Source organism: Ailuropoda melanoleuca, chromosome 4 (genome assembly GCF_002007445.2).
Source record: "Ailuropoda melanoleuca isolate Jingjing chromosome 4, ASM200744v2, whole genome shotgun sequence".
Lineage (NCBI taxonomy): Eukaryota > Metazoa > Chordata > Mammalia > Carnivora > Ursidae > Ailuropoda > Ailuropoda melanoleuca.
The window spans coordinates 84,961,159-84,984,211 of NC_048221.1; the positions used below are offsets into that span (position 1 = coordinate 84,961,159).

Below are 23,053 nucleotides of genomic sequence, written 5' to 3' on the forward strand. Positions count from 1 at the left end.
TTTCAAATTTAGTATTTCAAATTTTAATACTTTCTGAAAAATAAAAAAAAATAAAAATTTTCACGTAATTGTGCTTTTAAAAAAAAATATGACCATGTTATGGTCATATAACCATAACTGTATTCCTACAGCTTATATTATTTGAAAAGGCAGTTAATATTTTCTTTTGGAACCTGATTTCTTTTCAGATATTAATTTAAAAACTGTCATTACATTATATTCTGTCATAAAGGTTTTTACATTTTTTCAGAACTGCAGATTTTTCCTGCTATAGTATTTTTTTGTCTTTTAAAGCAAACCTAATTTGCATATAAAACTTTTTATGGAAACTAGCTAGCTACCTTATATCTTCTATTGTCTTCTTGATATTTAATCCCTAAGATATTGTTCTGAATTTTAATAGGTATTTCTATGTATGCCACTTTTATGCAAAACATATGTAAAATTTTCTCATAGACTTCAGTTTTCAAGAGCATAGGTTCAGGATTCAATGACTTCTTAGTATGAACTCCTTCTCTACCACTTCCTAAACTGTGGAACTTTGGAGAAGTAATTTCATCTCTTTAAAATTCGTTCCTCATCTATAAAATAGGGATGATAGTAATTCTTATACAGATCTATATTCTCTTTTATATAGATTTATATTTTCCCTCTTCTCTGTTTTGTATAGCCTGCAACCATTTTTGTAAAAATTTGGTTATTAATATCAATTTGGGGTTCTGCTCTAAATTTCAGATGATTTAGGTTAGTTACTTCCTGACCATGCACATAACTTCATGAATACTGTTAGTGACTACATATGATAATGATAAAAGGCATTTTTGAGATTGTATACTATTCTATTTTGTTAGCATAGACTGGTGCTACTTAGGGTTATTGGATATGTCGGGCAGGGAGGAGGACCTAGCAGGATTTTAGTTCTATGTGACGATTTTACATTCTTAAAAAAAAATGTACTATTTAGTCCCTGAACAGCAACTGCTTGATATTGAAGATTGCGACCTCAATGTGGTGAGATTATGTTTTCAAGTTTTCCTCCCCGATGAACATGGTAATTTGACAACGGCTCTACCTCCTGTTGTCTCTAACCCAATTTATGACAACCGTAAGTACTTTACTTTCTTATATTTGTAGCATTAGCTTATGGTTTTTTTAGTTTAATTTTTTTAAAGTGTTTTGGCAGTTAGAGAAAGAGTATGTTCATTATAAGAAAAATTCAAGCATTACTGAAATAACAAGAACAATAATCTTCTCTGATCTCCTCCTCCAAAGATAATCACTATCCCCAGGTACATATTTCACCAGTTTCTTCATACATAAAAACACATCATCACTATCATTCATACAATATACTTTTTGGCAACTTACAAAAAAGTCATCACAGATCATTTAAAAAAACTTTTTTTTCTCTTAGCAATATATCTTAAGCCTTTTTCCCTTTCAGGTATCTTATTCTCTCTTCAGTTGCTGCATATTTCCTTATATGGCTGTATCACAATTTTATTAAATCATTACCCTATTACAAGACATTTGGTTTGTTTCCCTCTCGATTTTTTTCTCTAACAATTTGTACTTCAGTAAATATCCTCTTTGTACATATTTTGTGCAAATGTGTTTTTAGCATAATTTTACAGAAGTAGATATGTTGGCAAATGCTAGATCAAAGGATATGGATATTTGTAGCTTTAAAAGATTATGAATTGTCCTTGAAGTTTTTGCGTGCACATGTGTGTGTATTTGCTCTAATATATGCATCCATTCATGGTATATGACTGCCTGTTTTGCATATAGAAGCATAGGACATATAGGACATAGGCCTATAAAGGTAGATCAGAGTATCTTCATCATGGACAACTTTGAATTACCAGGGAGAGTTACTAAAATTATAATCCTAATAATAGGAAGCACGAAATTGCATTGCTGTAGGCTCATAGTCATGATTTAAGAGATTAATCTGGTGACAGTGTATGGATGAATTGAAAGAATCAGAATTTAGGAACAGAGAGATTTAACTAGAGGATCTGTTATTGCTGAGAGATGAAGTCACAAGGCTGTAAACCGGGTTGGGCAGTGTAGTTAGAAAGGAAAAGGACTGGTGTGGATGATTAATGTACTTAGTGTCCTTAATTTATGTATACACTAAAGCCTTTATCTGTCCTGTAAATTGTTTTCCTAGAATTCTCACCATCAAAAAGGAATAGGAATATTACTAAGGCAGAAACCCATTAAAACAATCCTTTATATTTAGGTGCTCCTAATACTGCAGAATTAAGGATTTGTCGTGTAAACAAGAACTGTGGAAGTGTCAGAGGCGGCGATGAAATATTTCTACTGTGTGATAAAGTTCAGAAAGGTATTTATTTGTTTCATTGAATTTAGAATATACAGATCTTCCTTGGCTTACAGTGGGGTTATACCATGATAAATGCACTGTAATTTGAAAATAATCTTAAATGGAAAAGGCAGTTAATACACCTAACCTACCAAACACCATAGTTGAGCTTAGTATACCTTAAACATGCCTGGAACACTTAAGTTAGCCTGCAGTTGGGCGAAACGATCTAACACAATTTATTTAATAAAATATTGCACATCTCATGTTATTTATTGAAAACTGTACTGAAAGTGAAAATCCGAACAGTTGTGAGTGTATCAGTTGTTTACCCTCCTGATCACGTAGCTGACGGGGCTTGTTGCCACTGCCCAGCATCTCCGGAGTGTCATACTTCCTATCACTAGGCTGGGAAAAGATCAAAATCTGAAGTACGCTTTTTACTAAATGCATATCACTTTCACACCATCATAAAGTCAAAAAATTGTTAAGTTGAGGGGCGCCTGGGTGGCACAGCGGTTAAGCGTCTGCCTTCCGCTCAGGGCGTGATCCCGGCGTTACGGGATCAAGCCCCACATCAGGCTCCTCTGCTATGAGCCTGCTTCTTCCTCTCCCACTCCCCCTGCTTGTGTTCCCTCTCTCGCTGTCTGTCTCTATCTCTGTCGAATAAATAAATAAAATCTTTTAAAAAAAAAATTGTTAAGTTGAACCATCATCAGTTGGGGACCATCTATAGTTTAGATTAATAGATGGATTTTGTTTTCCATTGCTATTCCTTTCCTTTTGTGTTCACTAGATGACATAGAAGTTCGGTTTGTGTTGAACGATTGGGAAGCAAAAGGTATCTTTTCACAAGCCGATGTACACCGCCAAGTAGCCATTGTTTTTAAGACTCCACCATATTGCAGAGCGATAACAGAACCAGTAACAGTAAAAATGCAGTTGCGGAGACCTTCTGACCAGGAAGTTAGTGAATCTATGGATTTTAGATATCTGCCAGATGAAAAAGGTATGACTTCTTGGTGGTTGTGTTTCATATATTTATTAATGTTAGTTCTCCTAATAACATTTCCTTGTAAGATACATTTGGATACAGTTAGGTTTATTCATAATTTACATTTTATTTCCTAAAAGTTTTCAGTTGATTTTTTAATCAGTTGATCTCTCTGCTCTTTGCATCTCTTTCTTTGGAAGGGAATCTAGAATAATTTAGGAGTATCTGAACTGTTTATCAAAATTTATTATATATTTGAGGTTCTGTTTTTGTCTTTATTTTGCCCTTTTTATAGATGGAAAGCTTACCACTCAGAGTGGTCTCTATTTTGGTTTGGTCTTTATCTGCCCTTATTGCATTAGTTGACATTGTTGACTTATAGGTGTTAAAAGAAAACAAGATGAGTATTGTACCTTTTGCTGCTGACTTGGGACACATTCTGCAACACTTACTAAATCCATATTATATACATTTGTTTAAAGCAACTTATGGGAATAAAACACCTATTTGTTAAAGGAGAAGCAGCATAAATCTATGATGATTCACATGCTTCCCTGGTTTCTTTTTAAACAGATACTTACGGCAATAAAGCAAAGAAACAAAAAACAACTCTACTTTTCCAGAAACTGTGGCAAGATTGTGGTAAGAGTATTTTGGATTGATTTGTATTTAAATAGATTTTGGGCTTTTTGCTTTATTCAGTTTTTCAAATTTTAACTGATGTTCTTTTTTAAATTGCATTTAATAACGGAAAAACTTTATCACAGCAGTTAATTTTCCTGAAAGACCTAGACCTGGTACCCTAGTATCAACTGGAGAAGGAAGATTCATCAAAAAAGGTATTTTATCCCCTATAGAGTATTTCTTAAGGTCAAAAGACCAGTGCTTTGCCCAGTATATTGGAATTCCATTCTTAAGAATGAAAACTGCTTCTTTGCTATTTTCCATTCCCACAGATTTTTTCATGCTTTGAATATTAAATGAATTGATCTCTGCTTCTTAAGGTCCTATTGGAAACTATGATTATGTTTTTGGGATTTATTGTTTGAGAAATTACATTTGTTCATATGGTGGTGATTTTATTTAATTACAGTGTGTCATGGAAGAAATGGTTTAGATCTGGCCAGTCGCCTGTTTAAAAATAAAGCTTTCTTGGAACACAGCCATGCTCATTTGATTCCATATTGTCTATGGCTGCTTTTCTTGCACTATAGTGGCAGAATTGTGTAGTTTCATCAGAGGCTGTATGGCCCACAGAGCGTAAAATATTTGGCCCTTTACGGAAAAAATTTTTTTGAACCTCTGGTTCAAATCATTGAACCAGGGTTATTTAACCAGAAGCCTTTATTGCCTTAAATCTGCTTTTTCTTGGTTTACTATGTACAGCAGTCATATACTGTATAAATAAGTACAGAATCCTTAATTTTTTTCTGACTGGGAATTCTGTAGTACCTTAGAATTATATCTTTTTTCTTTTTTTTTTTGAGAGGTGGGGAGAGAAATCCAGGGAGAGGGGAGGGGCGGAGGGAGAGAGAGAATCTTTAAGCAGGCTCCATGCCCAGCGGGGAACCTGACTTGGGGCTCAGTCTCACAACCCCAAAATCATGACCTGAACTGCAACCAAGAGTCAGACACTTAACCAGCTGAGCCACCCGGGCACCCCAAGAGTTATATCTTAATATATCTTAGCAAGTTATGTGTATTTTTCAATCATCCCTAATGAGCATTTCCTCCACTCCTCCATTTTCTCCTAAAAGTAGTGAATATGAAATGATTTGGGCTACTTAGATTTCCACTAACTGAAATTCTGATTTTTTTTTTTTAATGCCTTATTTTTTAAGTAATCTCTATGCCCAACTTGGGGCTCAAACTCATGACCCTGAGATCAAGATTTGTATGCTCTACCAACTGAATCAGCCAGGCCTCTCTGAAATTCTGATTTATTTTTCACTTTATAGGGCCTCAGAAGCTAAATTTTCGTATTTAACTGGAATGAAGCTATCTATGCCAAAATAATTTACCAAAATTATTTTATAGGTATTCATAAAACAGTAAGCGTTAAAGAATTTAGCTTTGGACTCTTACAATAATTTTAGTGCTGTTTTATATTTTTATCTAAAATGTTACATCAGTTTGCTTGAAAATTTTCTCTATTGGTGTGTTTGTGCAAGTTTAATTTAGAGATAATGTTTTTTATACTTTTATTTCAGTTTGTAAAAGTACATTTTCCTCCCCACAGAATCAAACTTTTCTCATGGTACAGTTTTGACAGAAATGCCCAGGACTTCAGGTGTTTCAAGTCAAGCAGATTCCTACTATTCCTCGCCTGTGTCCATCTCAAATGCACTGTCACATCATACTTCACCCATACCTTCAATGGTGTCTCAGCCTTCTTCAAGCTGGTCTTCAGGGCCCCACCCCACCTCGCGTGCAGTCAGTACAAATCCACTGAGTGGTTTTTCAACAGGGACACTTTCCTCTAATCCACAAGGTATCTCGCCATATCTGGAAATGCCTCTTGAGAGTGATTTGAATGCCTCTAATGCTTGTATTTATAACAATGCTAATGACATAGGCAGAATGGAAGCACCATCCATGTCACCAGCTGATTTATATGGTATTTCTGATGGCAACATGCTGCCGAATTGCCCTATGAATATGATAACACCTAGTAATGACAGCATGAGGGAGACTGATAATCCGAGACTTGTGAGCATGAATCTCGAAAACCCCTCCTGTAATTCAGTGTTAGACCCAAGAGACTTGAGACAGCTCCATCAGATGTCCTCTCCCAGCATGCCAGCAGGCACCAGTTCCAGTACGGCTGCTTTTGTTCCCCAGCCAGAGGCATTTGAGAGATCTGACTTCAACTGTACAGATAACAGTATGATAAATGAGTCAGGACCATCAAACGGTACTAATCCAAACAGTCATGGCTTTGTTCATAGTCAGTATTCTAGTATTGGCACTATGCAGAATGAGCAATTAAGCGACTCATTTGCATTTGAATTTTTTCAGGGTAACTTGTAAAACTTAAATGCTTGTTTGGGTATATTGAATACAAAGTTGGAAAGTATCATAAAAGGAAAATTCTGAAATAGAAATTTAAAAGGATGTTACTGTTTCTTCTTTTTGAAACATGTGACCTGATACTGTGTATGGTGGGAATTCTGTCTTTAGAGTCCTACCCCATTTTCCCAGTAAAGAATGAGGAGAAAATGAGAGCAAGGCTCCAGTTCTTCCAAATATACTTTTTTATACTTCTTTTATATTGTATTAATGTATTCTTAGTTAAATGAATTAACTGATATTTGCTTTTAAGCAAATTTAAGGTAAAACCTGTAATGACTGTGTCATTAGAAAAATGATTTCTTATTATTTTTGAGACCCATAGGCCAAGGTGACCCCTAAGGGGTTTTCTGAGGCTGCTTGGAGTTTCTTAGATTTATATGTAAGTCAAAAATCTTTAAAATCTTTAAGAATCTAACTTGGCAGGGGGTGCCTGGGTCGCTCAGTCGGTGAAATGTCTGCCTTTGGCTCAGGTTATGATCCCGAGGACCCTGGGATCCAGCCCCCATTCGACTCCTCTCCCTTCCCCACCCTCGCTCATGTGCAGGAGTGCTCTCTCTCTCAAATAAATAAATAAAGTCTTTAAAAAAAAATTTAACTTGGACAGAAGAGAGTGGAAGTGAGCTTTCACGGTAGGGGAAGTTCTCTACATTTTGGACCATTTAAATCCCTACCTTTAAAATTGCTTGTGATTTTAGGTTTACACTCATGTCTTTAAGGTGAAGAAGTTTCCTTAGATCTCTTTTCTTTCTTGTGTTTCCTCAGTCATTGTGATCTCATCCAATTTCATGCTTTCTCTTTGTAAATTTTATCCCTAGCTTAGACCTACCCTCTGACCTCCATACTTGGACCTTAGTCGTGTATGTAAAACTACTTGTTTGACATCTCTACTGAGAAACCTCATTAACGAACAAAAATCCAGCTCAGACTCAACATATCCAAAACTGAGTTCTTGATCTTCTCTCCCAGTTTGCTTCTCCTTCAGTCTTCCCCAACTTAGTAAATAGCAGTGCTATGCTTCAGTTGTTGCTCAGGTCCAAAACCATGGAGTCATCCTTGATTCTTTTCTTTCGCTCCCAAGTCCAATCCATCAGCAAATCTGGTAGGCCTTGCCTTCAAAGTATATCCAAAGCTCACCACTTCTTTTGACCTCTACTATTAGCTTCCTCTTCTGAGCCACGGTTATATCATCTCTTGCCTAGATTGAAGCTGTAGCCTCGAAAGATGCTCTTACATCCTTGTGCCCCATAGTCTCTTCTCCCCAAAGTAGCCAGAATGATTATTTTTAAAACAAGTCAAATTGTATCATTCACCTGCTCAAAACTGTCCCGTGGCTCCCCATTCCCAGTCAGAGTAAAGACCAAAGTTCTTAAAAGTGGCAAGCTTATACTCCGTCTATCTCATGTCTTACTGTTTTCTTCTCATTCAGCTCCAGGCACTCTGCCCTCATAGCCTGTCTTCAAAAACACCAGGTATACTTGTGCCTCAGAAACTCTTTGTACTTGGTGTCCTCTCTGCCTTGACTGTTCTCGCAGATGCATAGCTCACTTCTTAACATCCTTCAGATTCATTCAGCTGATACCGATCAAGGCCTTCCTCGAGTCTATACACATCAGCGCTCCATGTCCCCTCTCCTTTATATTGGTCCATAGTGCTTACCAGGATCTGACCTTTGCTAATAAGCATTTATTTATTTTTTTTTTTTAAAGATTTTATTGATTTATTTGACAGAGATAGAGACAGTCAGTGAGAGAGGGAACACAAGCAGGGGGAGTGGGAGAGGAAGAAGCAGGCTCTCAGCAGAGGAGCCTGACGTGGGGCTCGATCTCGGAACGCCGGGATCACGCCCTGAGCCGAAGGCAGACGCTTAACCGCTGTGCCACCCAGGCGCCCCAAGCATTTATTTTTTATTTTTATTTTTTTCCCTGTACTGGAATGTAAGCTCCACAAGGGTAAAAATTTTTGTGTTTTGTTTGTTGAATCTCCAGTTGGTAGAACAGGGTCTGCCTCATATTAAGCACTCAGTAAATATTTATTGAATGTTTAAAGTACTACTAATAGAGTTTTTTGAAAGAAAGAACAGCTTTAATTATTAGATGTTTATAATTTTTATAATTCTGTTTAATGTGACATTGGGTTTATGTCAGAATCATGCACCTTCAGGTCAAGGATTAATAATGGTAGTAATCCAAACTGTTTGAAAGCAAAGTAATCCCAGAGGCAAAATGATGGTATAATTTAGGCAGTAATTTTAGTTGTGATGGAATTGTCATGATGCTAAGTAACTGACTTATTGAAGACTTACTCCATTTTACACCTAGGACCTACCATAAATGTTGAGCATGTTCTAAGCTAGAAACAGTGTGTCATTTCATTTACACAGTGTCCAACCAAACCAGTAAGTTTACTGGAAAATCAAAATGGAAATGCATGAATGTCATGTAAATAAAAATTCTGAGTTGAATGATACTGGGAAATGGGAAGGAGATCAAGATAAGACTTGGGGTTAAGATAGTCTACGAAGCAGAAGAAAAAGATTAAAGACACAAAGTACCATTAATATTTCTCAGAAATTATGATTTAAAAATGAAACATTTGTTACATAATTTTAAAAACCATAAGCATATAACATACTTTAGAAGAACTTACCAGAGAGAAGTAAAAACTTGGAAGGTATCATTTCTTTTCTGTTCTAAGTATAAATGAACCCTGGATATCTCTAGATAGTGGTGAGCTTTTTAAAAAAAAATACAGAATCATATAATTTTGTATTTATTAGCACTGGCCAGCTTAACCACAGATTGTTAAGAGTAGCTAACTGGATTTTTGTTCATTAAATAAGCAATTGACTTATCTTGCAGGGTTGTTGTTTTGTCCACTCCTCCCCGCCATGTAAGCTGAATTTAGGTATTTAGAGTATTTCCAATGGATTTTTTTCATTTTTCAGGTGCTACTTACTGATCATAGAATTTATTTTATAATATATAAAGAATTTGGCAAACTGCTTCTCATCTATCTCTAAATGTATTTATGTTTTCACACTTAGTTTCCGAGAAAAAAAGTGCCCCTTTGCCTTTCTGCACTCTACTTGTACCCTGGACCCTGCTGTCTCTCCCATCTTGTTTCTGTATCCTCACATCACTATTTAGTGGTGGTTTTCTTTGTGTAACTGTGGTAAACATCTTCTCTAGCCTTAAAAGAAAGGAAACAAAAATCTTTCCTACTACCTTCACGCTCTTTCCTTCATATCCAGACTCAGGAAATGCTTTCAGCTTCGATTTCCTTAGCTCCCAGTCATTCTTTGGCTTATTAATCTTTCACCTCCTACTGTTTTTCTTCTTTCTTGTCTTTTCTTTTTCTTTCTTTCTTTCTTTCTTTCTTTCTTTCTTTCTTTCTTTCTTTCTTCTTTCTGTCTTTCTTTTTTTCTTTTTGAGAGAGAGGTGGGGGGGCAGTTAGGCGGGTATACTCTCAAGGGTGGGGGGAAGGGCAGAGAGAGGGAGAGAGAGAATGTTAAGCAGACTGCGCACCCAGTGCAGAGCCCTACCAGGGGTTCATGTCATAACCCCGAGATCATGAGCCAAAATCAAAAGTCAGACATTTAACTGACTGAGCCACCCAGGTGCCCTCTCTTACTGTTTTCTTATTATATTCTGGGAAAAATGACCAGAGACACTCTCCTTGTCAAATCCGCTGTCTTTTCATCAGTCCTTACTCTGCCTGACCTATCTATAACCTTCTTTTCCTATTGGCTACTCCCTTCTTGGCTACTCCTCCGAGGTTTCTGTGGTAGATAAGATTCCTCTCTGAGGTTGACTTTTTTTCCAGAATCTCAACCCCAGCCCTCATTAGGTGCTATTTTTTCCCCTGGGTGACCTCATCAGTGCCCACAGTTTCAGCTTTCTCTCACGCTACCCAAATGCCTTTATAAACTGCCCCCCACATTTTGCATTCTGTACTTTCATTAATGGCATTACCATTTACTCTGCCACCCAAGATATTTAATTGGAACCTTGGAATCATGTTTTATTCCTTTTCTCCCTCACTTCCTACTTAGTTATCAAGTCTTTTAAATTCTGCCTCATAAAAATGTTTTCATTTATCCCTCCTTCATTCCTAGTGTTTTCTTAGTATAGGTCTTCACTCCTTTCCCCAACAAGAATCTTCTATATGCTGTGGTTAAAAATAATAGCATGTTATCCTTAAACCCTATTACATAGCTGGCATTCCTTGAAAAATCTCTCAGGCTGCCAGACCTCCATGCCTTTACCATGTTATCCATTCTGCCTCTGTTCTTCATGCCCTTGCCAGTCTACATACTCCTCAAAACCACTATTCTGATTTCTGTCATCGGAACCTATTATCATAATGGTCTTTTAAATTGGTAACTGGGTTTCTCTAACAGCTGGGTTGTCAGTTTTTAACTAATGTTTCAGAAGAAAAACAAGACTGTCCATGTTAAGAGAGACTTGGAATTGGTGATCCAGGCTGCCCAGTAGTACCAAATAATTTGTTATATCATACATTGATATATTAGGGGATTAAAGAAATTGCCATGTAATGTTAAATAGCATGGAGAAATGGAAAGAATAGGGATTTTTTAAAAGATTTTATTTATTTGGCAGAGAGAGAGAGAGCACAAACTGGGGAAGTGGCAGGCAGGGAGAGGGATAAGCAGGCTTCCTGGTGAGCAGGGAGCCCTACGTGGGGCTCAATCTCAGAACCCTGAGATCATGACCTGAGCCAAAGGCAGATACTCAACCAACTGAGCCACTCAGGTGCCCAAGAATAGGAATTTTTTTTTTTGTCAGAGCATCTGGGTTTGAATCTTCAGCTTTACCACATACTCATTATGTAATATCTAACAAATCACACCTTTTGTGGGCCTCTCTTCAGATATAAAATGCAGATAATATCCTGCTTACCTACCTCACAAGATGTGTTGTGTTAAATAAAATAATGCCTAAGAAACTGTAAATAGTATAGTGCTAATCAAATATTAGTAAATATCTGTGTGTATCCTGTGGCCCTGATTAATCTCTAAGCCCAGAAACTCCTTCTAATACATGGTAGAGTGAGAAAAATCACTATGGATTGGATTCTTTAGTAAGCACCCTGAGATTGGTTTCTCTTTAGAGTGGCTGTCTGTTTTGCCCAGACCTGGAGGCCCTTCTTTTGGCCTTACTCTTTTCAGAACCAGTTTCTATTATATAGCAAAGATAAGGTCATTTAATGACTTCCGTTCTGAAGTTCTAGGACCCTTAATTTCTTTGCCAAAGTTGAGTATGAATTAGGAGTTATATGACTGTCTTCCTAAAGGTGAACCTCATCATAGCTAATGAAGTTGCCACTGAAAGATTTCTGATGTTTAGTTTTCAGGGGTTGAGTGTGAAAGGGCAAAATTAGGATGTTTTTTATATCACATAGAATAAAAAATATCATTCTATTTAACAGTATAAGCTCAGGAGTGGGCAACTAATCAGAGATAAATGTACGGTTTGTCTATATCCAGTTTTATGCCTTTGTCTAAGACTCAGTCAAATTAATATTTTAACTAATACATAGTAGTAGAGTTTAAAGCACAAACTTAAAATCGGTGGATAAGACTGAATCTCAAAAGTAATTATAATTTTTTTCATGCATACAAAAGTAGAGATCAAAAGACCCCCATCGTGTCCCTACTACCATCACTAATAAACAAAACACATAACTTTTAAGCAATTATTTCTTCTAAAGATTTGCTAAATATTTTTCTATTCTAAATGTCTATGGCTTTAGGAAAAAATACCACCTGCTAGTAATGACCTATTTAACGAGTGTAGAATTTATCATTTATCATTTATCACTTGTTTCCACAACTTCAGTTTACTATTGGGCTTTCAAAAATTTAAAGAATTTAAAAATTTTCTTTTTTTTTTTTTTTTTAAAGATTTTTTTAATTATTTATTTGACAGAGATAGAGACAGCCAGCGAGAGAGGGAACACAAGCAGGGGGAGTGGGAGAGGAAGAAGCAGGCTCATAGCGGAGGAGCCTGATGTGGGGCTTGATCCCATAACGCCGGGATCACGCCCTGAGCCGAAGGCAGATGCTTAACCGCTGTACCACCCAGGCGCCCCATAAAGAATTTAAAAATTTTCTAAACACCTATGTGTGAGTAGTAATATACAAAAATTAGTAAATAATGGTGCTTCAATAAATCGCTATCAGCAAAGTAAATAAAGTTTTTTTTTTTAGATTTTATTTATTTATTTGATGGGGGAGACAGAGAGAGAGGGAACACAAGCATGGAGAGTATGAGAGGGAGAAGCAGGCTTCCTGCCGAGCAGGGAGCCTGATGTGGGGCTTGATCCCAGGACCCCAGGATGATTACCTGAGTGGAAGGCAGACGCTTAATGGCTGAACCACCCAGGCACCCCCCCTTTTTTTTAAGAGAGAGAGAGCGAGAGAGCATCTTAAGCAGGCTCCTCGCCCAGTGGGGAGCTCCCTGTAGGGCTTGATCTCAGGACCCTGAGATCATGACCTGAGCCGAAAATTTTTCGATAAAAGTAAACATCTTACCTATTTTTCTCCTTTAGTTTCTAATCAAAATAGCATAGCTTTGCCTAAAATGTAGTAAGAAATAGGTAAGATGGAGTATTTGGAGATCTCTGTATAGAAGTCTCTCAGGAGACTTCATTGAGGTCATGGTTCAGACCAGATGAACCCTTTAGAGATGACTTATATTTTAAAAGAATGTACTGAAAAATACTGCTAACTGATGAATTCAGAACCCTACAGAATGGCACTATCCTGTTTTTTTATTGTGCTAAGGATTCTTATATGCTTCTGGGTAACTGGAACAAATTTAGAGGTACTGAAAATTTTTTTAAAGTTCTCAAATTATTTAATGTTAAATGTGTTGAAAAGATGCAATCATTTGTAAAGTGACAAAATCCCTTTTGTTGTACAGAATATTTTATTACCTTTGTAATATCTTTGTATACAGTGATTTTTTGTGGTAATATAATAAATGGAAAAACTCTAAAATTCTTAAAATTTTGTTGTGATTTGACTTTAAAAGTATCAGTGAGATTTTGTTATTTATAGCATCCTCCTTGGGAAAGGTAGCTTGGTTGCTTAGAAACATTAGGCATTTTTATGGAAAGCTATAGCTGAATATACCTGCCTATGTAACTATCCTTTAAAATGATAATTTTTGTAGAGTACTAAAATGCATTTTTAAAAGATTTTCATTTTCTGCCTTCCTGATTTATTTCCTGCCTCTCTCCCTTCCTGTATAATTCAGGACAAATGTCATTGGCTTATTCTAAGCAAGGTACAGGTAGGTACAGCGACAGGGGGGCAAAGGTGGTGGCCCAGTGTGGGACTACAGGGTGAAGCCTGAGGAGAACATTGGAGGGTGGTAGGGAGGGGACTCTCAGGGATCTGGAATAAGGATGCAGCAATAGGAGACTGGTTATTTATGAGGGGGACTGATCTATCAAGTAAATATATTAAGGCTAATGGGAGCCAGATTCCTGTCAGAGAAATGTATTACAAATTAAAAAAAGGGAGAAAACTAGAATAAGGTTGGAATTGGAAGAACTGGTATACAACTCCCAATTTTCAATATACGTAGATAAACTCTGTGTGTGTGTGCGCGCATGCACACGCATATGCATTTGCATTTGTTAGGAACAAATTATAACCTATTGAACAAAATAGGAAGCCATGAATCCACAAGAAGGGAAAGTTCTACCTTTCGGTGCAATGCTAACCAATAAATGTAAATGGAGTGGTGGAATTAGATCAGTTTTTGACAAATCTTCAGTAAATGCTAAAACTAGTGGTTGAACGTTTGATGGTCTCCTTACAAGATACTTACTTATTAACTAAAGGGAAAAAAAGAGTAACTATAAAAGTAGAGGAGCTTGGCAGACACAAACTTCATTAACTGATTAAAATTCAGTCATCAGGGGCGCCTGGGTGGCACAGCGGTTAAGCGTCTGCCTTCGGCTCAGGGCGTGATCCCAGCGTTATGGGATTGAGCCCCACATCAGGCTCCTCCGCTATGAGCCTGCTTCTTCCTCTCCCACTCCCCCTGCTTGTGTTCCCTCTCTCGCTGGCTGTCTCTATCTCTGTCAAATAAATAAATAAAATCTTTAACAAAAAATTTTTGAAAAGAAAAAAAGCTATGAGAAGAGATCACAAAACTAATTTTAAAATAATTTTACATAGGCAAAAGTGAAACTATAGTACTTTCATTACTTAATGTTCCCAGTTTTTGCATAAAACAAAGACCTACATTGATTTTTAACAACCTATGTCTCATAATATATGAACATATGGAATAAGTATATGCAGCTAATGTTTACTTTTTGCTTGAAATTTTGCATAATGTCAGGAATAGAAATTTAAGAAGTAGAAATCTTCTTTTAAGGAGGGTCTTATTTTTTCCATTTTGCAGATTAAATTCAAAGCTGAGCCAAAAAGACACATGCAAAAGACTATCTTCCAAATTACATAAATCTTTTCTGTAGCAAAACTTCCCCAGAAACGGAGAAACATTCACACAAAAGTTCTTACCTTTATTTATCAGAAGTTTATTTCTATTATCCCTTTCTCATTTTCTGGCATTGAAAATAGTGAAACAATTATTTGCTAGTATTCACATATGGAACTTCTTCATGTCAATTATATAATTTTCCTGATTTCTAAAATGAATAATACATCTTGGTATCTACGAAGTATGCTTAATGAAGGGATGGGAAACAATCAGCCAATACTATCCAAGTCACGTGTTCTAAAATAAGCTCAGATAGTTGAATCAGGGTGATAGAAATTACACTTAAATCTGAAATTTTAATGAGATTGCCAAAATGTTTCTCTTAATGACCCATCCATTTTCTTTAGGTTTAGCTTATTTCATTTTTTCCTCTTCATAGTACCAACTGATGATTAACTTATTAAAAAAATGGTAGTCATATAGAATCATATGAAATATACTTGGGTTGCTTTTTGGCAAGCTCCTTGATGTGGTATCTAACTTCCAAAAGTCATTTCTGATGGTTAGTGCATTTGTTTATTTGTTTAATTATTATTATTACTATTTTTTTTTGGTTAGTGCATTTAAATGACATTCTCAGGTGCCTCCTTCACACAGTGGGTGCTCAATAACAAGATTTATTAAGAAAGGACCCTAAGACCAGGAAACTTCAGTTTTAGCCCCTGATATGGAAGTAACTAACAATTTTAGATAAATCATTTACCTTTCATTCTTTGGTTTTCATATTTATAAAATGGAAATGATAATATCCTATCCACTTGATGATGATGTTTGAAATTAGATAATACATTGAAGCACTCTGGAATAATAGCAGATTGTTTAGCAATCTTAAATTTTCAAAATCTTATCCCTGGGTTTGAAGTTACTGAAGGCACTTGTGTCTCCTTATTTAAAAGATTTATGGAAGTCTCTTAACAGGGTATGCCTCAATTCCTAAGGTTTCTCTTTTCCTCCCCAGGAAATGTATTGATATTTTTAAGTTGTCAAAATAGTCACTTGAAGTCATTACGATTTGTGACAGATTATATCAAAAAGTACTTCTGTTATGAGAGACTATGGACTATGAGAAACAAACTGAGGGCCTCAGAGGGGAGGGGGGTGGGGGAATGGGATAGTCCGGTGATGGGTAGTAAGGAGGGCACGTATTGCATGGTGCACTGGGTGTTATANACTAATGAAGCATCGAAACTTTACATCGGAATCCGGGGATGTACTGTATGGTGACTAACATAATATAATAAAAAATCATTTAAAAAAAAAAGTACTTCTGTTGGTAACAGCTTGCTTAAAGCTTACTGCGAAAAATATTAATGATGTTAGATTTGCATTTGCTATCTTAGAATATTATAGGATACTGTGCTGTATAAATCTAGATAAACTTTTATCAAGATCGTTTAAAAAATTTAGAACATGATTTTGAAGGTAGTATGTCTTATGGAGGGAAATTTTGCTAAAAGAAATGATAGCTTCTCAGATTATCAGAGAATGTATCCTGTTTGTGTACTTCTCTAAATGACAGAATTAAGACAATGTTTTCGTTATTCATAGTCTGGCGTGTAGGTGTTGTAGAGGGAACAAGAAAAATCATAAGACATCCTTAGAACATTTAACACAAAATATACACATATATAGATCCTGAGATGTTACAACAAATTTAAAAATACATAGATCAACATGATCCAAATGGTTTCCAAGACACTGTAATGGTGAGTAAACAGCCATTATACAGTGTAGCTGGATGGAGGTCCGCAGCATGCCGCAAAAACCCTACTCTTTCCAAATTTGAAAGCTAGTCATCCAGAGCAGGGGGCCAGTCAACATCTACAGACTAGAAGGAAGAAAACAAGACATGAAAACATATTACTGTTCCAGTAAGCATTTGCTGGTAATGCTGCATAAACTTAATATATTGTTTTAATATAAGGCAGCAGCAGAAGCTACATTTGAGAAAAGTCATTGAATACCACAATTCAGCACTCTAAAATCCATACTAGGCCTTGAGATTCTTGGGCCCAATGTCTGTTTCTGAATTCACAGAGTACTTGGTTACTCAGCTGGTTATATTAATTGTACCTTTTGGCCAGTAAGAGACTTGAGTACATCTAAATTTTGTAAATGTTATTTATGGGTAAATTAACAAACAAATTCAGGGAGCAACACCAACTGTCCCTCAGAAGTCTCAGCAACTTTTATTCTTCAGATCATTTTCATTTTCCCATCTTGCGTTTAACAAGCACTAAAGTAGTCTATACACTTACGTGTTATTTGTAACTTAGCAACCAAATGAGAAATAAATATGAAAGATCGCCTGGAACTAGAAAAGGATAAGTGATCATTGTGTATCATTTCAGAATTTTTGTTTCTTTTAAAATCAAATTTATCTATCTCTACTCACTTTGTTTGGCTCTTCTAGAACAAAACCTTGATTTAAGTCATAATGAAATTACAGTGGCAGATTATTTTTTTCTCCCCATAAAACAGTCACATCCTAGGCTTTAGAAGTAGTTTAACTACCCTAGAGGGCCTAATTTGAGAAGTTTTAAAAAGTCCACTGCACCCACCATGTCTTGTTATGGGTTTTTTTGAGACTTAAATTTTAAAACCCAAAATGCTTTACCAGAAGTGATTTTTTAAATTAATCTATGAGTCACTGCCAGAATCAGGAAAATTTTATTAGAAAAGCCCAAATAACTATTGTGTGTATGTATGTCTTTCAGAAATTCCAAGAAGACATTTTGGTTTTGTTTCAGAACACAGCCACATACTGAACACCCATATATAAGCTAATGGGTTGTTTCTCATGCCTGAAAACAAAACATTTCAGGTCACACTCTTGCATGTGTTGAAAGTGGGGGGGGGTGTTAAAAAGCTCTACAGATGATTCCAGTGGACAAACAGGGATGAGGAACACTGGCCCGTGACTCTGTCATTCCTAAATTGTTCTAAGAATTAAGATAAAAGAAGATGAATGCAGTTCATCTTTAACAGAAGGTTGTCTTCCTCAAAATAACAGTCCCTCTGAGAAGGCTCCCTGCAACCTCGAAGGTGCTATCAATGGCTGTACTGCAGGAGCTGTATAAAATCTAAACTGAAAGCATTCAAGAGAACTGCTGGTAAGGTGAATGCTCCAGTTATCATGTGATTACCATAGCTGTTTGCACACGAGGCAACTATACCCACTTCTTTTGATAACTGATATTAATCCCAAGTGCAAAATGCTAGCCTCCTAATACTTTTTTTTTGCGGGGGGGGGGCGTGGGAGAGGAACCCCATTCTTCATCAGGTATTCGTCAAGGAGCACAAGTTGTGACTCAGTACCTATTGATACTCAACTGAGAATGGCCGGAAGGACCTATTCAATCCACTCTTTTAAATACTTAAGAATTTAACCTTGTTTCAATTCAGACTCTAAGAGCAGAGAATTTGTACCACATCATAGGGGTCCTTTATAGAACTGCTTTTATTAATAAACATTAGTTCATCCCATTCTCTATCCCTGTCCTGGATGTATGTTTCTGAGTAGTCTGCCTTAAATTTTTTATAAAACAAAATAGGTATGGGAATGAACTCTGTAGAGTCCAAAGGACATATGAAGGGCTCTTAAGTTTCATTTCCTTGCTCCATTTAAGAGTTTAAGATCTCATTCCCCATGTAAATTAGCTATATATCTGCAAGAATCATAAATGGGATCTTGTATTTTTTAAGAAGATAAAAATTCCAAAGATAGTCCCTCCCTGCAATACAATGCTACTGTGAGATTTTGACCATTTTCAAATACCTATTGAGTAGAGATAGATACCTATTTGGCTTAATGTCCCCCCCACCAAAGCACAACCTTGGCTGAATTCAATGTACAAATGGGCACTTCCACAATAAAATGGTTTACCTCAACATCCAGCTCAAGAATGTCTGCAGTCACATTCATTAGAGAGCCAATGTTCGGCTTGGTTCTCCCAAAGTCTCCATGTACAAACTCTTTAATGTACCTGGGGTTTGTTTAAGGAAACAATGGAGATAGCTATGCAGCACTAACTGGTGAGATTTGATAGGTGAAAGGGAAATGACACACAAAAGCAGAAATGTTACAAGGGAGAGGTTATTTCTTTTTTTTTTCCTCTCTCTCTTTTTTTTTAAAGATTTTATTCATTCATTTGGCAAGGGAGAGGTTATTTCTGAGCTGTGACCCGTGATGTATGTCGTAGAAAATAAACCTTGGCAAACTGGTTCCTACCAGCCTGGCAGCTAACAGCAGGACTTGGCACCTGTGTTTATACCAAACTTACCAAAAGTCATGACTTTCTTTTTTCTTTAGCTCATCTCCAAGTGCCAAGGTTTGGACATGGATTTTTGCTTTAAGTTTTTTTTTTTTTTAAATAACTAGAATTTAAATTAAAAAATAATAAAATAATAAAACAAATTAAAAAACTGAAATAAAAGCAGATTTACTTATTTACTTACTTACTTTCAAGTAATCTCTACACCCAATATGCGGCTCAAACCCACAACCCTGAGATCAAGATCCCACGCTCCACTGTCCGAGCCAACCAGGCAACCCTGGATATGGATTTTTAAAATGAACTGTACTTCAGTGCTGAACAAAACAAAACAAAAAAACTTTAGCTATTTTTTCTTTGCCACAAATTCCATTTTGTCATTGTTTTCGTCCCATTTTTCAGTAATGGCAGCTGGCATCTGCCAGAAGATAGGTTTCCACAGGGTCTCACATAGAGTGATTTTGATGGCTTTCCCGGTAATTTGACCCAGTGACACAATAACAGTAGGAGGGGAGGGACAATGAGAATATTAATTTAGTCACTGATAAAGGCCCTGCAGAAGGATTATCAAAGGACCTAAGTTTTAGCTGTTTGCAGCTCTTGCATGATTAGCAAGAGAATTAAGTCTTCTGAAAGGGGCGATTTCGTGTTTCCCTCATAGGTCTTCAAATGTTGAAGTCGTTGGCTAATCCTAGAATTACTTATTAAGATCACATTAACATTCCTTACACAGGACTCTACTACAGCCTTGAAAATAGCTATCTGAGAGATGTAATTTTGCTAGCATTCAGTAAAAACTCATTCAGCATTATGTTGTGTTCTATAAACTGGCACTTAGTATAAAATTTAATATAATTTGAATAGGAAAAATAAGTTTATTTTCAGATGATAAATAAAAAACTTAAACCATGAATATGCTGATATTATGTCCTGCTTACTTTCTGAAAGTGTATTCACTCTACTTTCACCAAATGTTTTGACTCAAGCTTAAGAAATGTAATTACCTAGTAACTGCCTTCTTTGCTGAACTCATACTTACTCAACAATCATCATTCTTTTTCTCTTTTCTTTTGAGAATGCTACTTCTGAGTAGCAATGATGAGAGTTGACCAAAAAGCCCCAGAACAACCAGTTAAAAGGGCCAGGATGGTTCTTATTCATAGCCAGAAGGATGAGGTATAAGTCAAATGAACTAGTTCAGCCTACTGAGCAATATATGTGAAAAATTCGCATGCTTCTGTGTATAATCACATGGTATCTAAAGCTTTACCAGACAGTTTTTCTTGGCTAAGCCTGTAAGTTATATACACATGCCTGTCCTAAAAATGTTTTAATAAGATTGAAAAGACATTAGTTTCTTCAAAAGACCACTTCATTTCACCTTAGCACTCTAAAGTAAAAGCTGGAATTAGGTAAAAAGAGAAAAAAAAGTCTGTGATTTCTTTGAAATTTCATCCACATTCCATCTACAGTAGGCAAACGTGCTCCAGACAACAAAGCTATAAAGGTCTGCCCACTGTGGTCTAAACAGATCAAGGAGGAAGAAGGGAGGAGGTCGAGGTTGAGGAGGAAGAAGGGAGAGGAGGCCGATGGAGAAGGAGAAACAGACTACAGAAACATGGTGAGAATGCTACTTGGTTATTAAAACGACAGTTTTTGCCTTATACCCATAAGTGTATCATTAGTTTTATATTAGGTATTTTATCACTTCATGCTATTGGATCTCTAAATAATATAAAACCAAGAAACAAATATTAGGAGCACTTTTGAAAAATAAACTAGAGCTAGGACTCTGGCAACTCCCTGATATATTTTAACTAACAACTCAGATCAGATACAAAACCACACAAAAGGGACGCCTGGGTGGCTCAGTCGGTCGAGCGTCAGCCTTTGGCACAAGTCATGATCCCAGCATTCTGGGATCGAATCCTGCATGGGGCTCCTTTCTCAGCAGGGAGCCTGCTTCTCCCTCTGCCTGCTCTGCCTGCCACTTCCCTGCTTATGTTCTTTCTGATTAAATAAATAAATAGAATCTTCAAAAACAAAAACCACACAAAACAGGGTACTATATGAACACGTGATCAGACTATTTTCTTGTTTTGGGCCAGTGCCCAAATAAAGTGAAGATCAGCATATAAAGTTGGGCCACTCGCATCTACCATCAGTGTTTACTGATTTGGGGCAAATGCCCAAAATGCTGAAAGAACCCAAATGTGGTTATGAAAATGTGCCTTGCAAAATGTATAAAAACACAAATCAATAAATGAATCAATCAAAACTGTTTCCTGAGTACTTACGATGCAGTCAGCATTGTGTGAGACACTGACTTTTTTAAAGTTCACGCTCTATTGGCTGCTGCCCCATAGTTTAAAATGTCATTTTGAAAGATACAAAATAGATGGGAACCCTCCCCCCCAAAAAATGGCTCTTCCCCAACCTAATCCTTACCCTAATCGTGCCTAGATCAAGTTGCACCCATTTTCTAGGGCAGCATGAACTCTTCCAACAGGGTTCTGGTTAGAGTATTGCTATGCGGAAGGCGAAAGGATACGTTCCAGCTTGAGTCTTCAGATAGAGGTGGAAATGATGTTCATCCACATAGCGTGTCTCCATGGAGTGAATGATGCGAGTTCTTACAGCCAGGGGCCTCCGGTGAAGGACCCGCAGAGGTGTTTTCTGGTCAATCTTTAAGTCCTAGAAGAGGATGTATTACACAACCATAGAGTCAGCTTTACTGCCCAGGGAAGCCTGTCTCAGCACCTCCTCTGTCATCCATAGCCCACCACAGATGTTTTCTTTGGAGGACCACATCTATCACTGTCAGGGTAGAACCAATACTATAATAAATTATACTCCCTAAGGTTCAGGCTCTGTGGAACGTCTCATAACCTCGTCCATAGTTACTCATTTACTGGGCCCCAACACGCCATTTTTAAAAAAGCTTTGAAGTAAATGATCCCCAAGGTCTCTTTTGTTCTAGTATTTAATCAGTTAATTAAATTGATTAGGACCCTGGAGTTCTAGTCTGTCCTTTACTTTAACAGAGCTCTTCTAGAAGACCTATTCTTACCTCCCCCCTCACAACCCAACAGATGACCTAACAGTGGGGTGAATGGCTGAGGTGAGAAAGGCCGTTTGTCGAAGGTGAGACCTCAGCATCATGGTGTGTATGGGCAGTGTGCATGTTTTATGGACAACCATACACCTACTTACAAGGTTTTGTTTTTTGTTTTTTTTTTTCTCCATGAAAAGATATATCTGGAAAATTAACTGTTGAGTCACTGTTTAGGGTAGTGTTTCAATATAATAATTACAAAGAAGTGTATACAATAAACAAGGACCTCTCAGTATTTGTAAGCCCAGTTCAAGTTACTTAAGAATAATAATACTGCATGCCTTTTTTACAATTCAGATTTTTTAGGGGCATGGGCTTGTTTTTCTTATAATTAGAGATTTCCTTTTATCACAAGATATGAAATAAGAAAGAGATTAATATTAGAAAAGGTCAACTAATTCCAAGTTTTAAAAATAGATATTGGGCATAATGAGAAATGCAGGTTCATAAGAACTTTGAATCTTCTGCCATTTCTTGTTGAAACAACTCCTTTCTAATTTACATGATTTGGGAGTGCCTGAAGCCATGGAAAGAAGAGCAGGATTTCTGTCTGGTCTCCCCTCTATCAAGTTCTCCACCAAGAAAGAAAGAGCAAGTTCTGACAAAGACTATACTTGAAATGGTGTGACTGTTTTGATCATAGCAGTGAGTCAGTGGCCCCTCCTAACTCATGAGTTTTATGATTCTCTAATGCTTTGATTTTAGAACCACTTTGTTCTGCTGAGA

The 23,053-nt window shown here is 36.7% G+C and overlaps 2 protein-coding genes across 6 annotated transcripts in view; one reads left to right on the forward strand and one right to left on the reverse strand.

Moving 5' to 3' along the window:
* Positions 1 to 8,198, forward strand: part of REL (REL proto-oncogene, NF-kB subunit) — a 33,211-nt gene extending 25,013 nt beyond the window's left edge. The window contains exons 5-10 of one of the 2 annotated variants that reach the window (XM_011234709.3): positions 965 to 1,105; positions 2,249 to 2,353; positions 3,129 to 3,341; positions 3,900 to 3,968; positions 4,097 to 4,165; positions 5,566 to 8,198. In XM_011234709.3, the coding sequence (XP_011233011.3) occupies positions 965 to 1,105; positions 2,249 to 2,353; positions 3,129 to 3,341; positions 3,900 to 3,968; positions 4,097 to 4,165; positions 5,566 to 6,356 (1,388 nt within the window). In that variant the 3' untranslated portion in view covers positions 6,357 to 8,198. Of the gene's footprint in view, positions 1 to 964; positions 1,106 to 2,248; positions 2,354 to 3,128; positions 3,342 to 3,899; positions 3,969 to 4,093; positions 4,166 to 5,565 lie in introns of both variants that reach the window. The other variant, XM_011234710.3, reaches the window with a different exon arrangement.
* A 6,307-nt stretch (positions 8,199 to 14,505) lies between these two features.
* Positions 14,506 to 23,053, reverse strand: part of PUS10 (pseudouridine synthase 10) — a 72,248-nt gene continuing 63,700 nt past the window's right edge. For 3 of the 4 annotated variants that reach the window (XM_034659182.1, XM_019807903.2, XM_019807902.2), the window contains exons 16-17: positions 21,764 to 21,906; positions 14,506 to 18,924 (exon numbers count right to left, since the gene is read on the reverse strand). In XM_034659182.1, coding sequence (XP_034515073.1) covers positions 18,747 to 18,924; positions 21,764 to 21,906 — 321 coding nt within the window. In that variant the 3' untranslated portion in view covers positions 14,506 to 18,746. The remainder of the gene's footprint in view (positions 18,925 to 21,763; positions 21,907 to 23,053) is intronic. The other variant, XM_019807904.2, reaches the window with a different exon arrangement.